Genomic DNA, 15,044 nt, shown 5'->3' on the forward strand with positions numbered 1-15,044 from the left:
GGAGGGAAGTGGAGATCTGAGGAAGCCCGACCCCTCCATGTTCCCTTGCCCCAGCTCAGGCCCACAGCCATGTGCAGGGCATGCTCCGGACATGCATTTGCTGGCCACAACCACGTTCTCCCCAGACAGGACTCCTTCCTCATTCCTGTCCTGCTGCAACAGAGCAAACAAACAGCCCCTCTCTTTTCCTCCAAGCCGGAGCGGGGCACAAGACCAAGGGGGAAGCTGAGTGCCTTGGAAGGGAGGCAGCCGCCCAACACCCATGGGATTGGGGACCTTTCCCCCACCGTGCTGGGATGGATCCTGGCCTGGCACAGGGCCCCCCTGCAGCTGATCAGTTGGATGGGATGGGGAGGGGGGCAACACTCACTGGGTCCGCAGCGTGAAGGCAGCGCTGGTGATGGAGGTGGGCAGGTTGAGCCCCTTGGTGATCTCCCGCCACAGCTTCTTGTTGATCACTTCCACCAGGCCGCCCTTCTCGGTCACCAGCATGTACAGCATGTACAGGTCCAGCACCTGCTTGGCCATGATGGGGATCCGGTTCACGGGGGTCCCTGCAGGATGGGAAAAGGGGAACACGGATGAGCTGGAGAGAGCTGGGCTGCGGACAGCTGGGGTCAACACCCATCCTGCTCCTCTGCTGCTCAGGGGGGACCCGGGCAGGCGGGCGCTGGAGCCGGAAGCGTGGGACGAGGCTTGAATGCAGAACCGGCCGCCTGCTCTGCGGCACGGTCGTAGTCGGGGCAGATCCCTGGGAGGCTCCAGGCAGCCAGGGAGGGACCAGACGGCCTCTGGGAATGCAGCAGGGTGGAGGTCGACCCACCCACCCAGTATTGGCTCCTCCAGCATCAGATGCACCCCCAGCTCCTGCCCCTGGGCTTCACCCTCCGTGGCAGCCACTCTCCTGCCACGCCAATGGCATTTTGGAGGCAGGGGCAGGTGCTCGTTAGTCCAGGTCCTGCCCCTGAAAGCAGCGGGCAGCTGTGAGCACGGCCCACAGAGGGGCTTTTACCAGGAAGAGGCAGAGGAGATGGTCTCCCATATCCGCTTTAGCCATGTTCCCCCCGCCGCACCTGCCCCAATCTGCACCAGGCCCTGCTCCTCCAGAGGGGTAAGATTTACCCCAGCCCGCTGGGAAATCAGGGGCCAAAGAGGGGCATTTATGATCCATCGCACCCCGCGCACCGTGCCGGGGAGCCAGGCCACGTGCCACTAAAGGTGGCGGGCATCTGGGCAGGAGAAGAAAGGCTCATGGGGATCGTCAGCTCCACTACCCCTGACGTCTCAGAGGCCTCGGTGCCAAGCGTGATCAAACCAGGCAGGTTGCCTGCCCTGATGGCGCTGGACCTGCCCCCAAAGGAGAAGACATGGGGGCGATGTGCATGAATCACCTGGGTGAGCAACACGCGGATGCACAGCGAGCAGGCGTGCAACCAGCCGCCCCGATCTGGGCATGCACATGGAGGAAAGGGTGAAACCCCGAGGCTGGATCCGCCATGCGGGGAGCAGGCAGCTGGGTAGCGAGGCCCCACCGGGACCATCTTATCACAGAGCTGGGGCGGGGGCGGATGGGAAGGGAGGAGGAGAGGATGTTTATGCAAGGAGGCAGAGAGCCCACATGCAATCTGCTCCGGGCTGGGTTATAATCCCTCCATTCATCACTCGCAGCCCTCCATGCTCATGCCCCTGACTCAAGGGCCAGACAGGAGAGCTGGGGGGCTGGGGGGAGGCCTGGGCTGGTTTATTGTGGAGGGGAAAAGAGCAAAGCGGAAGTCCACTCGGGCCATTACACAAGGGGTGGGGGTGGGCAGGGGACGGCGGAAGCGGAGGAGGGTTTCCCCTCCCTCCTGCTCCTTCCGGTATTGATTTATTGCCTTCTTTAAACCCAGGAACCAAAGCTCCCCCCACCATTGTGAGGCTGCTAATTGCAGCTCCCACCCAGAGGAAGGGAAGGGGCTGGGGGCGCTGCTGAAGGGGACTGTCCTCGTTAAAACCCTTCCTGGCTGTGGGCACTGGCAGCAGCGGGAGCGCTGCGTGTTATGGGAGCGCCGGGGCGGAAAAGGGATCGGGGCCCCATTGCATCAGGGGCAGAGGAGGAGAAGGAAAGCTTCGCTGGGCCCCTCTCCAGCAGGGAGAGGTCAAGGGCCTTGCCCAAGGTCGCGCCACAAAGCAGTGCCAGGGAGGAGAACTGGCCGAGGGTCTTCCCCAGCCCCAGGCGGACCCCGCCGAGGCCAGGGGCGTATCGGCCCTCCCAGCCTCACCTGACTTCCTTGGGAAGCGCAGTCCTCAATTGAGGCAAATACCCCCCCACTGGAAACAGAGGCAGTGCCTGGGCCCTTCCTGCCCCCGGCCGCTCAACTGCAAGAAGCAAGAGCGGGAGGGCTTGGAGCCTGCCACCATAAATCCCCCCCGCTCCCAAGCTTCGGGTCTGCGCCGGGCATCTGCTGCCACCCCGCACCGTGGGCAGCTCTAGCCCTGTCCCCTGAAGCATCCCCTTCTGCCATGTGCCACTTTGGGTCCACACCGAGGATGCAAAGGGGTCCTCGGGCCCCTGCCCCTGGAGCTGGCAGGGACCCTGCCCCGGACCCCGTGCCCGGGCAGTGCAGGATCCATTCATCAGGGGCAGCAGGCGACGTCTCTGCTCTCCGAGGGGAGTCAGCGGCCCGCGGGGCTGAGTCACACGCCCTGCTGACCACATGCTCATGACTGGCCCTGGCGCGGTCGGTCGGGAACAGGCCTCCCTTTATCTGCAGAAAAAATTCCCGCTGGGCTTTCTCCTCCCACCTTGTGGGGGTGGGGGCTGCCTGCTTTGTCTTGTACCGCTCACCCCCCCCCGCACCGGGCACACACCTGCTTGCACTTCTCTGCACACTCCCGGCGCCGAGAGCAATTCTGCATTTGTACCTGCGGGAGATCACCTCCAAAGCCCCCACCCAGATCCTGGCTCCAAGGGAAATCTGGACTTCCTATCCCCAAGGCTCTCCCCTCACGCACTGCTGGATGTTTTAGTGTGCAGGGCGCGAGGTTGGATCGGCCTTCAAGGGGGCTTTTGCTGCAGCACAGATGAGGCTCAGGGGTCCCGTGTCCCCCCAGCTGCATCCCAGCTTGCTTTCCTCCACCGTAGAAATTTCTGTGGCTCAGACCCTTAGTTGTCAGGAATCCACGGGGTCCTTGGGGTGATCCTGGCTGCGGACCCGAGTCCTCAGAGCCGTGCTTCTCAACCAGGGTGCCACAGGGCCCCCGTGAGATCCTAGCCTCAATATTAGCATGGTCAGGTGTGCAAGAGCCTACCTACACACGATTCCCTAGATACACCCAGAGACTGCCAACAGGAATTCATACGTCAAAACCACCCCACCCTGTCTGAATTGTCCGGATGAGAAGAATCGCTCTAGGAGCTTTCAGTCATCAAAAAAACGAGCGAAAGCTCAGAGCCGGCATTTTCTGAGAGGGGCTCCGGGGGTCTGAGAAGGTTGAGAGCCACTGCCCTATGGTCTAGAGGGATCTTCTACAGTGCAAGTACCTTGCGCGAGTCCTTTTGTGCAGCTTTCACCCCCAGGAAGAGACGCCAAAGAACTAGATTTGAATCAATAGTCCAGCAACTTAAGGCCAACTATTTTTCCCCCGAAAGACAGCAGTCTAATGGGGCGGTGCTCTGTGGATGAATTCAGCATGCAGGGCGCACTCACCCCACGCTGGATCCGGCCCCACAGACAGATCCTGCCTATGGGATTCAGCCCACAGAGCAGCCCTGGTCCCCTCATGCAGCCCACCGGGGCGGAAGTGTGAGCAGCACCGATCTTTGGGGCTTGCACGGCCAAGAAGGGACTCAAAAACACACGCCCTGAACCTGGCAGCACTCTGTTAATGGCCCGAGCATTTTTTCCCTACAAGTCGCTAGCCTCACAGCAGGGCTGGCTAAGAGGACACGTCTCTACACGGAGCTCATTTCCGCCTTGGAAAGGTGGGCCCAAGCTTTCTGGTTCACTCCAAGCTACTTGGCCAGGGAGACGGGGACTTTCCTACTTCTGCAGCGATTGCGTCATGTTATTACAGCGGTGATTCCTGCTTGGAGCCTAGGAGGTGCTAGGAAGGCACGTCGGAGGCGAGACTAGACTTGGCCGATGGAGCACTGGGAGGAAGGAGTTTGGGGTTTTTATCCGGGTGCAGATGTGAGCAGATGCACAGCGGGAAGGTGGGCAGAGCAGCCGGGGGAAACTGAGTCTGGCTCTGATGAGGGATTCTGCTGCTGAGCCTAGCAGAGAGGGTCTACCCGGAGCAAAGGAAAGGCGGTGGCTCAAGCAAAGCTTTGGACTCGCCAGAGGAAAGAAACCCCGCGGCTCCCCGAACACTATTGGACCCCACGAGGGAGGGAGGGGGAGCCGACACGCATGCACACGCGTGCCAGGACGGCGCGGCGCGCCTCACCTCGCTTCTGCATGAAGCTGAAGAGGTCGTCCAGGAACTCTTTCCTCTTGGGGTCACTGTCCAGCTCGTACAGCTGTGCAGAGAAAGGAGAGAGAGGATCAGTCGTGAGGCACCCGTGGCAGGAGACATTCACCCCAGCCCCCCTTCACCCCCAGCCCCATGTCAGAGGGGGCTGATCGTGCCGGACAGAGCGGATCCTTTGGAACGAAGCACCATTTCCACGGTGGCAGGAGCCCGGGGGAAACACGGATGCCCGATATGTGGCCAGGCCTGCGTCTCTGGAAATCTAGACCCCAGCTTTTCGGTTCACCCTCACTGGGGAGAGGGGGGCTTTGCTCCAACCGCAGTAACTTAGCAAAGCCACTCTCTTCCCAGGCACGGGGGGCCCCGTGATGCAGCACTCACTGGTTTCCCCGGGGAGAGGATGAGACAGGAGCAACTGGCCAAGTGCCTCCACCTGGAAGCTTAGTTATAGGGGCCATGCCCAGGTCTTGGGAGAGGTGGGTTTTGAGTCCCTGCTTGGCCATAACCCCCTGGGTGGCCTTGGCGCTGGAGTGGGGATGTGGCCGAATGCACGAGAGGCTGTGAGGGGCTAACCCAAGCCCCAGATTGAGTCCAGATCGCTCCAGTGACGCCCAGAGACCTGACACGCGGGGCACCCTGCTGTCCCCGGCTCCCCAACCAGGGCTGACACCAGCCGAGAACAGGATGAGCCCCATCCCCTCGAACGACGACTTGGTGACGTGGGGTGCTCCGATCCTCTGGGGAGCATTCAAGAGCAACCCAAGGGAGTTAAGCATCGGATGGAAATGCATGCACACTGGGAGCCAGGTGCCTAAACCCCCTAGGGCCCTTGGCGTGAAAATCTCGACCTTATGCCCAGGCAGTGCAGCAAGACGCTAGTCCCGGGGCTGTGGGTGCTTGTCAGGACTGAGGCCGAAGCCCTCCGGCCTCTCCCTGGGTCCAACCTTTATCTAGGAGGCGGCGAAAGCTGCTGTTAGTACCCGGCTTGGGCGAGATGCTCCCCATGGTCCTCCCAAGGAGTGATGCTCCGGGGGCTTTGCCAACCCAGCTGATCTGTACTAACAGCTGATGCTCTGCTGCTGTGACCCTCCTCCCTCCCGCACCGAGGAGCAGCGATGTTTCCTCCCCGAGAACAGGCAGCATACACGGCACCGCTTGCGGCAGCACCGGGGGTTCAGAGATAGCACAAGAAGATCGGAGCAGGGGGTTCGACGGCCAGATCCTAAAGCCGGCAAAGGGAACCCAGCTAGAATAGCCCCTCTCAGTGCCCACTCGCTGAAGAGAAACCCCGTCACTGAGACGAGGGGGTCGCCATCCCTGTGCCCTGTGACATGTATGCACACACGTGGGTCCTGATCCTGCCTGGAGGCCCTAAGGGGCTACACGACACTAGCAGCAACAATGACGGGACCACACAGGACGGTATCCCCACCATCAGGCATGTCCCAGCGGGGTCCTGTGGATACGGATGCAACAAGCCGAGTGGTTATGAGACAATCCTTTGCCAAGGGAAAGGGCGCGCGCTCTCCTGGGTGACGTGGCAGCCGGCAGGATCAAGCAGGCAGGGCACGAGGAGGGACGGGAGGTAGCTGCTTGTTGAAGGCTGAGCTGCTCCTGTCGCAAGCATTTCTGAGCGATCTTTTGCACTGAAGGGTGGCCCAGATCACCCATTCCTTGCTCAGAGCACAGCCCTGACCTTCTCAGACACGTAACCCAGGAGCACTGCAAAACCCCGGCCCCCGATAGCCCGGGCCTCAGATCCCTTGCAGCTATTTTTAGCTTCATCTGCGTTCTCGGTCCAGCACGTGACACACGCAACGAGCTGGCCCCTGCCCCACAGGCCTCCGACCGCCCGGCCGGGGCGATGCAAAGAGGCCCGCAGAAAGCTCACGGCAGCTGGCCTGGAAGTTTTTCGCAGCAGCGGCCACCTACCTGCTCCGCCAACGTGCTACCGTCTGCCCCGGGAGCCCCTGGACCTGGACTCTAGTGTGCAAGGGGCTGCACAAGTAATAGCAGAGACAGGACGTGTGTTGCAGCTGGTCCATCAGAGGATCCCAGTCTATCGCCAGTCAACAGGCTGCCTAGACAAGTTATGGACTCTCCATCCCTGGACATTTTCAAGAGCAGGAGGCTTGGCTGGGCTGGTTTAGTCCGAGCGGATCCTGCTTGGACTAGATGTGACCTCGTGAGGTCCCTTCCAGCCCGACTTTCCTACAACCCAACTACTGCTGGCAGAGACTGGGGCTGGCTCTTCAGCTCAAGCGGTACAGATGTATTTGGGGGCCTACAAGCTGACCCCTGGGCTCTCCCAACCCAAACGGGCTGGCATCAAACGGTGCCAACTCCTGCCAGCGTGCATCAGCCTCCTAATGACGTGGTAACGTTGCCACGGCCGCTGTGCTTCTACGCTACGACCCATCTCATCCCAGTAGGTCAGAATCTGTCCCAACCTACTTGCAAGTGCCACCTTTTCTGCATCCGCAAGAGCCAGCTTCCCTCCCTGCCAGCTGCATGCTAGGATACCCAAGGCACAAGCCCCGGGCGAGTTAGATGAAGCAAATGCAGGGTGACCAGCCCTGCACAGAGCCTTCACTGTGTGAAGATGTGTGTGGGAGATGTTTCTAGGAGCCCCGACAGAGAGATCTCCTGATGCAATCGCTCTCCCCATTGCAAAGGAGACTCATCCAGCTGTCAAGCCCCGGCCCCACCTCTTGTTTTGACAGCAGATCACATTCCAGGCCTGATTTATGGGAGCAAGCTTTGCTGCCTCAAGAGGAGAAGGTGGTGGGGGTGAAAAAAAAGGTCTAGATACGTGTGGGTAAAGCTGGGCTGGAAGCAGGACCCCCGAGTCTGCACAGGGGACATCATCTGGTAAGGCTGCTCGTCTCTTTGAGGAGCTGCCCAACGAATGGGCAAGCAGGGTGCCTGGTTGCGGACAAAAACCCAGCACCCAAGCAACGGCAGCTTGGCACGGTAAATGAGAATGCAAACTGCGCGGTCCTGTTGCTGATGCATCATCCAAGAGAGGCAGAGTGTCTGTCTGTCTCCATCTCCCCCACAACTGGCCCATGTAGGGCTCTGAGGTTGATTTTTGCAGCTGTGGGAAGTGCCAACTCAACGCTTGCTTCTCTTCCTGCTGAAGCTTTTCCACTGTGCAACCCTGATCCGGGCAGCGATGGACCCTGCGGGCGCTCAGACTTCCCAGGGAAGCACTGCAGCGGGGGTTCAGTTTGGTTTTGACAAAATCCCAGCATTTGCCAGGCAAAGCAGGTGCTTTTTGCAACAACAATAAAGAAGTCTGCAGAAAATTCGCCTGCCCCAGAGAGCTGCTTCCTACCGCTGCCAGGCAGGAGCTAACGCACTGCACTGCTATAGCCTCACGTACATCCTTCCCTTTCTCTTGCCCTATCTTCGTCTCCAGCACCCTTAGTGGAAAGCAATTGCTGTAAATCAGGGACTATTCTCCTTGCCTGGTCCGTGCACACCGCACACACCCAGTTCACCCTACGGTACTTGAGTTAATATTTGCAGAGTCCACCCTGGCAAAAGCCTGGGGAGCTGGGAAGGCCTGACCGGGATGGATGGAGAGCGAACGTGCTGCATTAGTCATGACGTGCCTAGTTCAAAAGCCACCAGTGGCTTGTGGTCGGTGTCCCCACGAGAGGCCTCTGGGGCCCTGTCTGCACCCCTGCCCGGGCAGCACCAGGAAGGATGACCCGACTGAGCAGCAAGCTGGCTGGACCCAGGGCTGAAGGCCCAGAGCGTCATGGGGAAGAGGTTTTGCATCTGCTCCCGCTGGGGCACAGAAGTCGCTCGGCACCTGCTGGCTGGCACTGGGCTCCGTGCAGGTCGGCAGGATCGGGCCCCTGGCTAGGACGGCATGCATCCTCTGCGTGGGGGGGAGCCCACAACCATTCATAGAGGGGCTGGCTGAGACCTGAATCCCTGCAGCTCTCTGCGGGGAGGGACCACGTCTATGAAAGGACACGTCTCTCCCAGCAACACGGATCCAAGCCCCCTCCGCCAGTGCTGACTACTCTGCAGCCCCCCGAGCTGGCATATGCAGCGTTTCCCCTGCCCGCCAGCCCGTCTCCGTGCCAAGCACCACTCGCTTTTCTCAATGACAATCTTGAATGTCTGCCAGCGGAGCCGGGGCCTCGGGGGCTGCCGTGCCACAGCTATAAATACCAACACGTCACCCGGCAGGCGCGTCCCACGGGCCATGCGCCACGCTGTCACAGATCAACACCGGGCAACCCAGACGCGATTCCTTTTGCTCCCCGCTTGCCCAGAGCCGCGTGGACTGTTATGGCACCGTCCTCACCTGGATCCTACCCCTCTGCCCCTGCCCGCCCGCCGTGACAATCGGTTTACCTGCTTCTGCTACCTGTATCAGGGGGTTTTTGAGCCTTCCTGGGGGCTGCAGCCCAGGCTGGGGACAGTGACTGAGCTGTGCCGATGCTCCTGTTCCAGGGTCAGACTGATCACCACATCTGGGGTCAGGAGGTGGTCAGACTGGCATGGACATGAGCGGTTGTGGTGGGGGGAAGTTGCCTTTCTCTGTATCAGGGGCTCAGCCTCTGCCTGGGATCCCCTAATTGTACATTAACAACCTGGTGGCACGAGCTGACCTGAGCTTTGCAATTCCTCTCCAAGGGATGGCACCAATAATGGGGATGCCCCGGGTAAACCATAACCCCGTGCTCCCCTGGAAGTCACCGAGCAGCTCCGCCAGCCCTGATGCAGAAGCTGCCTCCATCACGGCCCCTAGCTGCAAGTCCAACCTCTTTTAAAGCTCTCCCCAAAAGCCGCGCCAGTCTAGGGATCCTGGGAACGCCAGTCTGACGAGCAGGGGCTCTTCCCCCTTTGCAGAAAGGTGGGAGACGGGCAACCCTGCATCCTCCAGGTCCTCGGGAGGAGGACGTCTGGGGGCAAAAGCAAAGAGCCACAGGACAGTCTTGACACAGGGAGGAGTAACAGGGCAGGAGGACGCAGATAGCTCTGGGAGCCCCGGACGCCCTCCCTGGAGCGGAAGAGCTGCCGGGGCGGCTTGCAAGGGAAGGGCTGTGCCGTGGCTCCCCTCCCCCTCCCCAGCTGTCGCACCCCGGGGGGCTGGACGCAGCTCATAACCTGTAAAAGGGGGTTGTCGTGGGGCCAGTGCAGAGGGACGGGCACTCCCTGCTGTCCCCAGCTCCCTGCAGCCACCACCCACCCCGTCGCACCCTGACACCCCAGCCCCGCTGCGGCGTGGAGGCACAGGTTGCTCGCACGGAGCAGAAAGGAAAAATCGGGGGACGCTCCTGAGCTGGGAAACCTCAGGTTCAAATCCTTCCCTGGTGGCATCTCAGCCACATCCGTTTCCTGGCCCGGTCCGGCACGGCGGGTCTAGCTGCCACCCTGACCCCGACACCCGCGCTCCCCTCCCCTCCTCCAGGACGGGGCGCCAGGCCATGGCTGCCTTTGCCTGGGGGCTCAGCAGGGAATTCCCCTGCCCCATGCCCCTGTGCCCGCTCCCACCCTGGCGCAAAGCCATTCAGCCCCTACTTCTAGAGCGGCCTGGAGAAAATGCCACCAAGGAAGGGGAACGTGACGGGCCGATGCTAAAGGGGGGGCACCCAGCTCCTCTGGCTCTAGGAACAGTTGGTGGGGCCGAGACTCCTCTCCCGAAGGCGATGAGGAGAGAGCAGCCCGGGCCGTGGGAGCGGGGCTCTGATGAGAGCTGACAGACGAAGGCCGCCAGAGCCAATTCCCCCCTAACAAGATTCGCTTGCCGGCAGATGCCAGCACATAATTAGGGATTGGGCTTTCCCCTGCTCCTTCCTTATGCTCCAGCAGCTCCCAGATGGCCACCCGGGCCCTGCTGCGCTAGGTGCTGTACTTACGTGCTACTTCGGCAAAGCAGGGGAGGGGACGTGACCCCTTATGCGGTAAAAGGGTAGGGGGGGACATGCCCCCCCAACTCCCTGAATGTGAAATCAGGCACTGAAGCCACTGAGTCCACCAGAGATGAGGATCTGGGGGGCACCTGGGGTCCACACCCATGTCAGTTGGGGGAAAGGCCGTGCAAGATCACAGCCCCCCCTAATCTCCCCTGGATGAGAGCACGGGGCACAGGGAAGGGCGGGCAGGAAGCACTAGGCAGGCAGGGGAGCAGGGCAGAGTTGAGGTCAGCTCCTCGGCCCCTCGAACCCGCCAGATCACACAGAGCCGCTTGTTCTGGGCGGGGAGGATGGCTGAATAGCTGCTTTGTTCTCCCTCCAAGCAGGGTGGCCGTGCAGCAGGTAGCGCGTGGCAGAAGCACGGGCAGCCGATGGGCAGCCAGGGAGGAAGGGCAAGGCCATCTAGTACCCGCGGGACCAGCTTGGAGAAGAGTCCTCTTGGCCTGTGTAACCTTGGCCCTGTCACTTTGCCTCCCCGGGGCACCAATCCTCCCCGGTGCAAAGCAACAAACACTGGAATGAAGAAAGGAGCAACTTGACTGACAGCCTGGATGCAATTGCAGGGAGGAGACCTTTGTAAAGGGGTCGTTACTACAGGGGACGCTGTGCTGGGTGCCAGAGGAGACCCTACAAGCGGAGGTTTCAGATGGTCATGAGCCATCTGGTAACCTGGGTAGCACCCAGAACGGGGCACCCGCTTACCGAGACTGTTTATGAACCACTTGGAAACGTGTCCTGGGTGCAGAGCCGGCCGCTCTGGGGACCCTGCGAAGACATCTATACACCCAGAGGGCTGCAGTCGGGGCAGAGATGAATGACAGCAGAGCTGGGAGAAGCCTCATCTCCATCTTCAGGGACCTGAATCTGGTCCAACTACCAAACCAGTGGATATGGCAAAAGACCCTCCTTTGGAGCAGAGTCTGCTGTATGCAGCCCAATGCAAGCAAGTCCCTTTGCAGCCAAGCCAATGAACACTGATCCACCCATCCCCAATAACCCCCTGGGTACGGGGCACTGGCAGAGCCGAGGCCAGACGCTCGGCAGCCGAAGCCTCTACCGAGAGCGATGCTAAAGGGGGGCAAACAACTGGCGGCGACCGTATCCTAGAGGGGAGTTTTTCAGGCTGTAGCAACATGGGCAAGGGGATCTGGGGCTCAGATCCGGAAGGAGAAGTTAGCCTGTGAGCGGCGCATGCCTTTCCCTGCCTCCCACCCTTTGCCAAGGCTGGGCAGAAAATGCTGACTTGCCCTGAGGATTGTAAGCAAATGAACCAAGGCCAGCGGCTGGGCCGAAGTCCATCGATCCAGCAGCTCGGAGCCCCTTGGTGCAGAAAGAGGGCCGCGGGGGGCTGGTTTTCCAAGGCAGGGAGCCCCGCGCTCAGTGGAAGCCAGGTCCCTTTGCCAATGTGTCAGGTGAGGCAGCTCGAAATGCAGAGGGAGCGGACGCTTTGCTGAACGCAGGATGGGAGATAAGCAACACATCCTGGGTTTATTAGGCCCCCCTCCCTTCGCTATACAAATAGCAAGAATGTTTTCCATACCCCGAAGGAGGCTGAGAGCGGCTCGGCCCTAGAGATGGTGCATCCCAAAGACACTACCAATGGCAGAGGCGGCCTTTTGGCTTGGGCTAGGTGGAAGAGAAGAGTGCCCCGGCCCTTGAAAGGGGGCTGGGGCTCTGTGTCACCCCCCACGAGTCGACAGTGGGACCCCAGGACTAGTGGCAGGTGTGACTGACCACCGGCTTTAGCAGGCCAGCACGCTGTGTCTTCATTAGCACACCAGATGCAGGCTCGGGTTTGCTAAGGCCAGGTGATGAAATCAAATTCGTAGCATCTCACGAGTGTAGCAGGCCGAGGGAAAGCGTTCCCACCTAGCGGGGCACCTCCAAGCTGCAAACGCAGCTTTTCTTTTCTTAGCACAGTCACCTCCTGGGGAAAGAAAGAGCCCCCCACAAACCTTTTGCGTGTCCATTCGCAATATCTCCCCCTCCGAAACGCCTTTAAAAAATGGCGTTTGCTCAATCCACTAAGCTTTTGTTGCTCCACTGGCTTTACGTGCGCAAAGGCAGAGACGAGCAAAGGCAAAGAAATCAGGACGAGTGACTTCCATAAATCCTGCACAGGATTTCCTTGCATTGATGACATCCTTGTTGTGCATTTAGCACCTCGTTTCCCACGTAGATGTCTCCGTGCCACGTAGGGTTTTTTTTCCACCCCCCCCCCCCCCCTTCAGCTGAAAGGAGAAGGGCGGCAGGCACAAAAATAAATGCGAAATCCCAAAGTGCCTTTTTTTGGCCTTTTACGGCCCACGAAACTTGTGAAGGCTCAGGGCAGAGAGCTTCGAGATGGGCTCTTTCTTGACGATGACTGAGGAACCGAAATTGGTTTGAGCAAGATGTGAAACCGGCTCAGCCGTCAGCGAGCCTCCAGCTGGACGACAGCTACCTATTACGCCACTGGACTGAAATTAGCAGGTGCAGGGGAGCAGAACGTGGGTTTGGGCGGATTTTCACACACTGCGAGGCGGTGCTATTAAAAGCCCCCAACCAGGGAGGCGATTCAAGGTTGCGAGGGGCTGTGCAAATGGATTGAAGGGCTCTGTGCGGCATTAGGGTGCAGGGAAAGCCAGACCCGCGCTTGCAAGACCTGCGATGGTCAGACAAATTGCAATCGTACCGCAGCGGCACCTTCTGCTGAGATGAGGCCTGGCTGGGGTAGGAAGGCATCGGGCCCAAAGAGCGTGCAGCCAAAACGGGACAAATGGAAGGCAATGGATTCGCTTTGGTTCATGCAAATACTCCGGAAAACTCCTCTGGGCAGGGCTCCCCCGGCAGAGGCCGTCTCCAGCTTGTCCCGTGCTTGCACAGCGCCTAGCACAGGTATGGGGGGGCCGAGTCCCTCTCTCTAGGTACAAGCCACTAGCAACCTCCTCCATAATACACTTTGCTTCCAGCTGCCGGGGTTTGGCTCCTGGAGACAGGCAAGGAGGGCGAAATGGGGCTCGGAAGCAAATCCATAAACCCGAAGCCTCCACAAAGAGCTCGTCGGGGGGCATTTAGGAGGACGTTGGCACCTGGTGACATGATCAGCTGGGGGTTCGCGGGCACTCGGTGCGCTTTGAAAGCATGCCAGACCTGGGTACCAAAGTGGGTCTGCCCGTGCAGGTGGAGAGAGGGAAGATGCCCAAGAGCTGGGTAGCAGGGGGAGCCCGGAGTGAAGCTGCCGGGTGCCGCAGTGAGAACGGGCCTTATGCCATGTCTGGTTCTTCTCCATCCCCCGCTAAGCGGGAGATCGCACGTCGGGGCTTGAGGAGCCCGTTGCGTGCGGAGAACGTGCCTTAGGCTGACACAGCGCCGGCAAAATGCCCCCGACACCCTGCAGGATAACAACCTCCTGCTGCTACCGGCTAACGGAGCTGCAAGCCGTGGAGGCAGAGGCTACTGCCCTGAGATGACCACCCAGGAGAGCAGCCCTCTCTGCTAATACAGGGGCCAGGATGGCTGCATGCACTTGGCATTACTTCCATCCTCGTCTGCTTCCGCTCTGCCGAGATCTCGACCCCGATCTAAAAGTCTTCGGACATTCGCCACCCCGTAAAGGAGACCGCGGCAGTGGACAAGGCAGGCCGGCGGCAGCCACGGGAGATCAGCGGACACAATAGTGAGAGCCAGCCCATCCTCCCTGGTAGCTTTCCAGCCCAGGCATTTAGTGCACATTCTTATGCCATTAGCTGACGAGTGGATTAACGTTTCAAGGCAGATTACGCTCAAATCCCAGCCGGTTGACTTTAAATGGGCTTGGGGAGAACACTTCCCCCGTCTCAACAATGCCAGGAATGCCGGAGCCAGCGCAGCACACGCCAGACCCACCGGGTCCCCTGCCCCCCTCGGGGAAACGTGCATCAGGCGGATCCGCGGAGCAAAGACGGAGCGGGATCCGTGGAGCAAAATGGACGAGGGGTGGGGAAGACGAGCGGCGCTTCCCACTCCCACCCAGTCCCCACACCTCCCCGCCTTATCGGCAGAGGAAAGCTCAGGTTGGATAAACCCAGCCCGACCATTCGAAGTGCAAACTAGAATTAAAATAGGCAGAGGAAAGCTCTGACGTGAGGCCGCCTTTTAATAAAGCAGACACCCTGCAACTTCGGGGCTTTACGCTGGAGCCAGACAAATCTTTTAATCAAACCATCCGGCTGCCAATTCACCTCCGAGAGCTTTCGGCCCCGCCGCCCTGCCAGGGCTTTATATAGAGCAGTGAGTTTGCAATCTGAGGCCTTCATTTGAGCCAAGGTCCCCGTCGAAAAGTGCCAGCTCTGGGCTTTCACTCATTTTCTGACTCAGAAAAAAAACCCAACCCTACCAAAGCAATTCTTCCGTTGCAAAGATCTCAGATGGGGAAGAACGGCGAGGGCTATCTGGATTCCTACGGGAAGTCTCTGGATTTCTCTTGTGAAACGTGCAGAGGTGCCCGCACACTTGACGGCGCTAATATTACGCAGCGCATCACCGCGCTCTTAAAAGGGTCTCAAGGCACCCCAGGATGCTGTGGAGAAACCCCAATATAGTCTCCTATCCTCTCAAGAGCTACTCTAAAAGGTTTGATCCTGAAATGATTCAGTGCAGTCAAACCTACCCCGGCTCCTAGTCCTGCTGACG

At 59.9% G+C, this 15,044-nt stretch overlaps 1 protein-coding gene across 5 annotated transcripts in view; it reads right to left on the bottom strand.

Moving 5' to 3' along the window:
• Positions 1–15,044, bottom strand: part of ARID3A (AT-rich interaction domain 3A) — a 63,286-nt gene that overhangs the window by 10,607 nt on the left and 37,635 nt on the right. For all 5 annotated transcript variants that reach the window (XM_019484111.2, XM_059719688.1, XM_059719686.1 and 2 more), the window contains exons 4-5: positions 4,429–4,501; positions 371–554 (exon numbers count right to left, since the gene is read on the bottom strand). In XM_019484111.2, the coding sequence (XP_019339656.1) occupies positions 371–554; positions 4,429–4,501 (257 nt within the window). The remainder of the gene's footprint in view (positions 1–370; positions 555–4,428; positions 4,502–15,044) is intronic.

This window comes from Alligator mississippiensis, chromosome 16, assembly GCF_030867095.1.
Source record: "Alligator mississippiensis isolate rAllMis1 chromosome 16, rAllMis1, whole genome shotgun sequence".
In the NCBI taxonomy this organism is placed as follows: domain Eukaryota; kingdom Metazoa; phylum Chordata; order Crocodylia; family Alligatoridae; genus Alligator; species Alligator mississippiensis.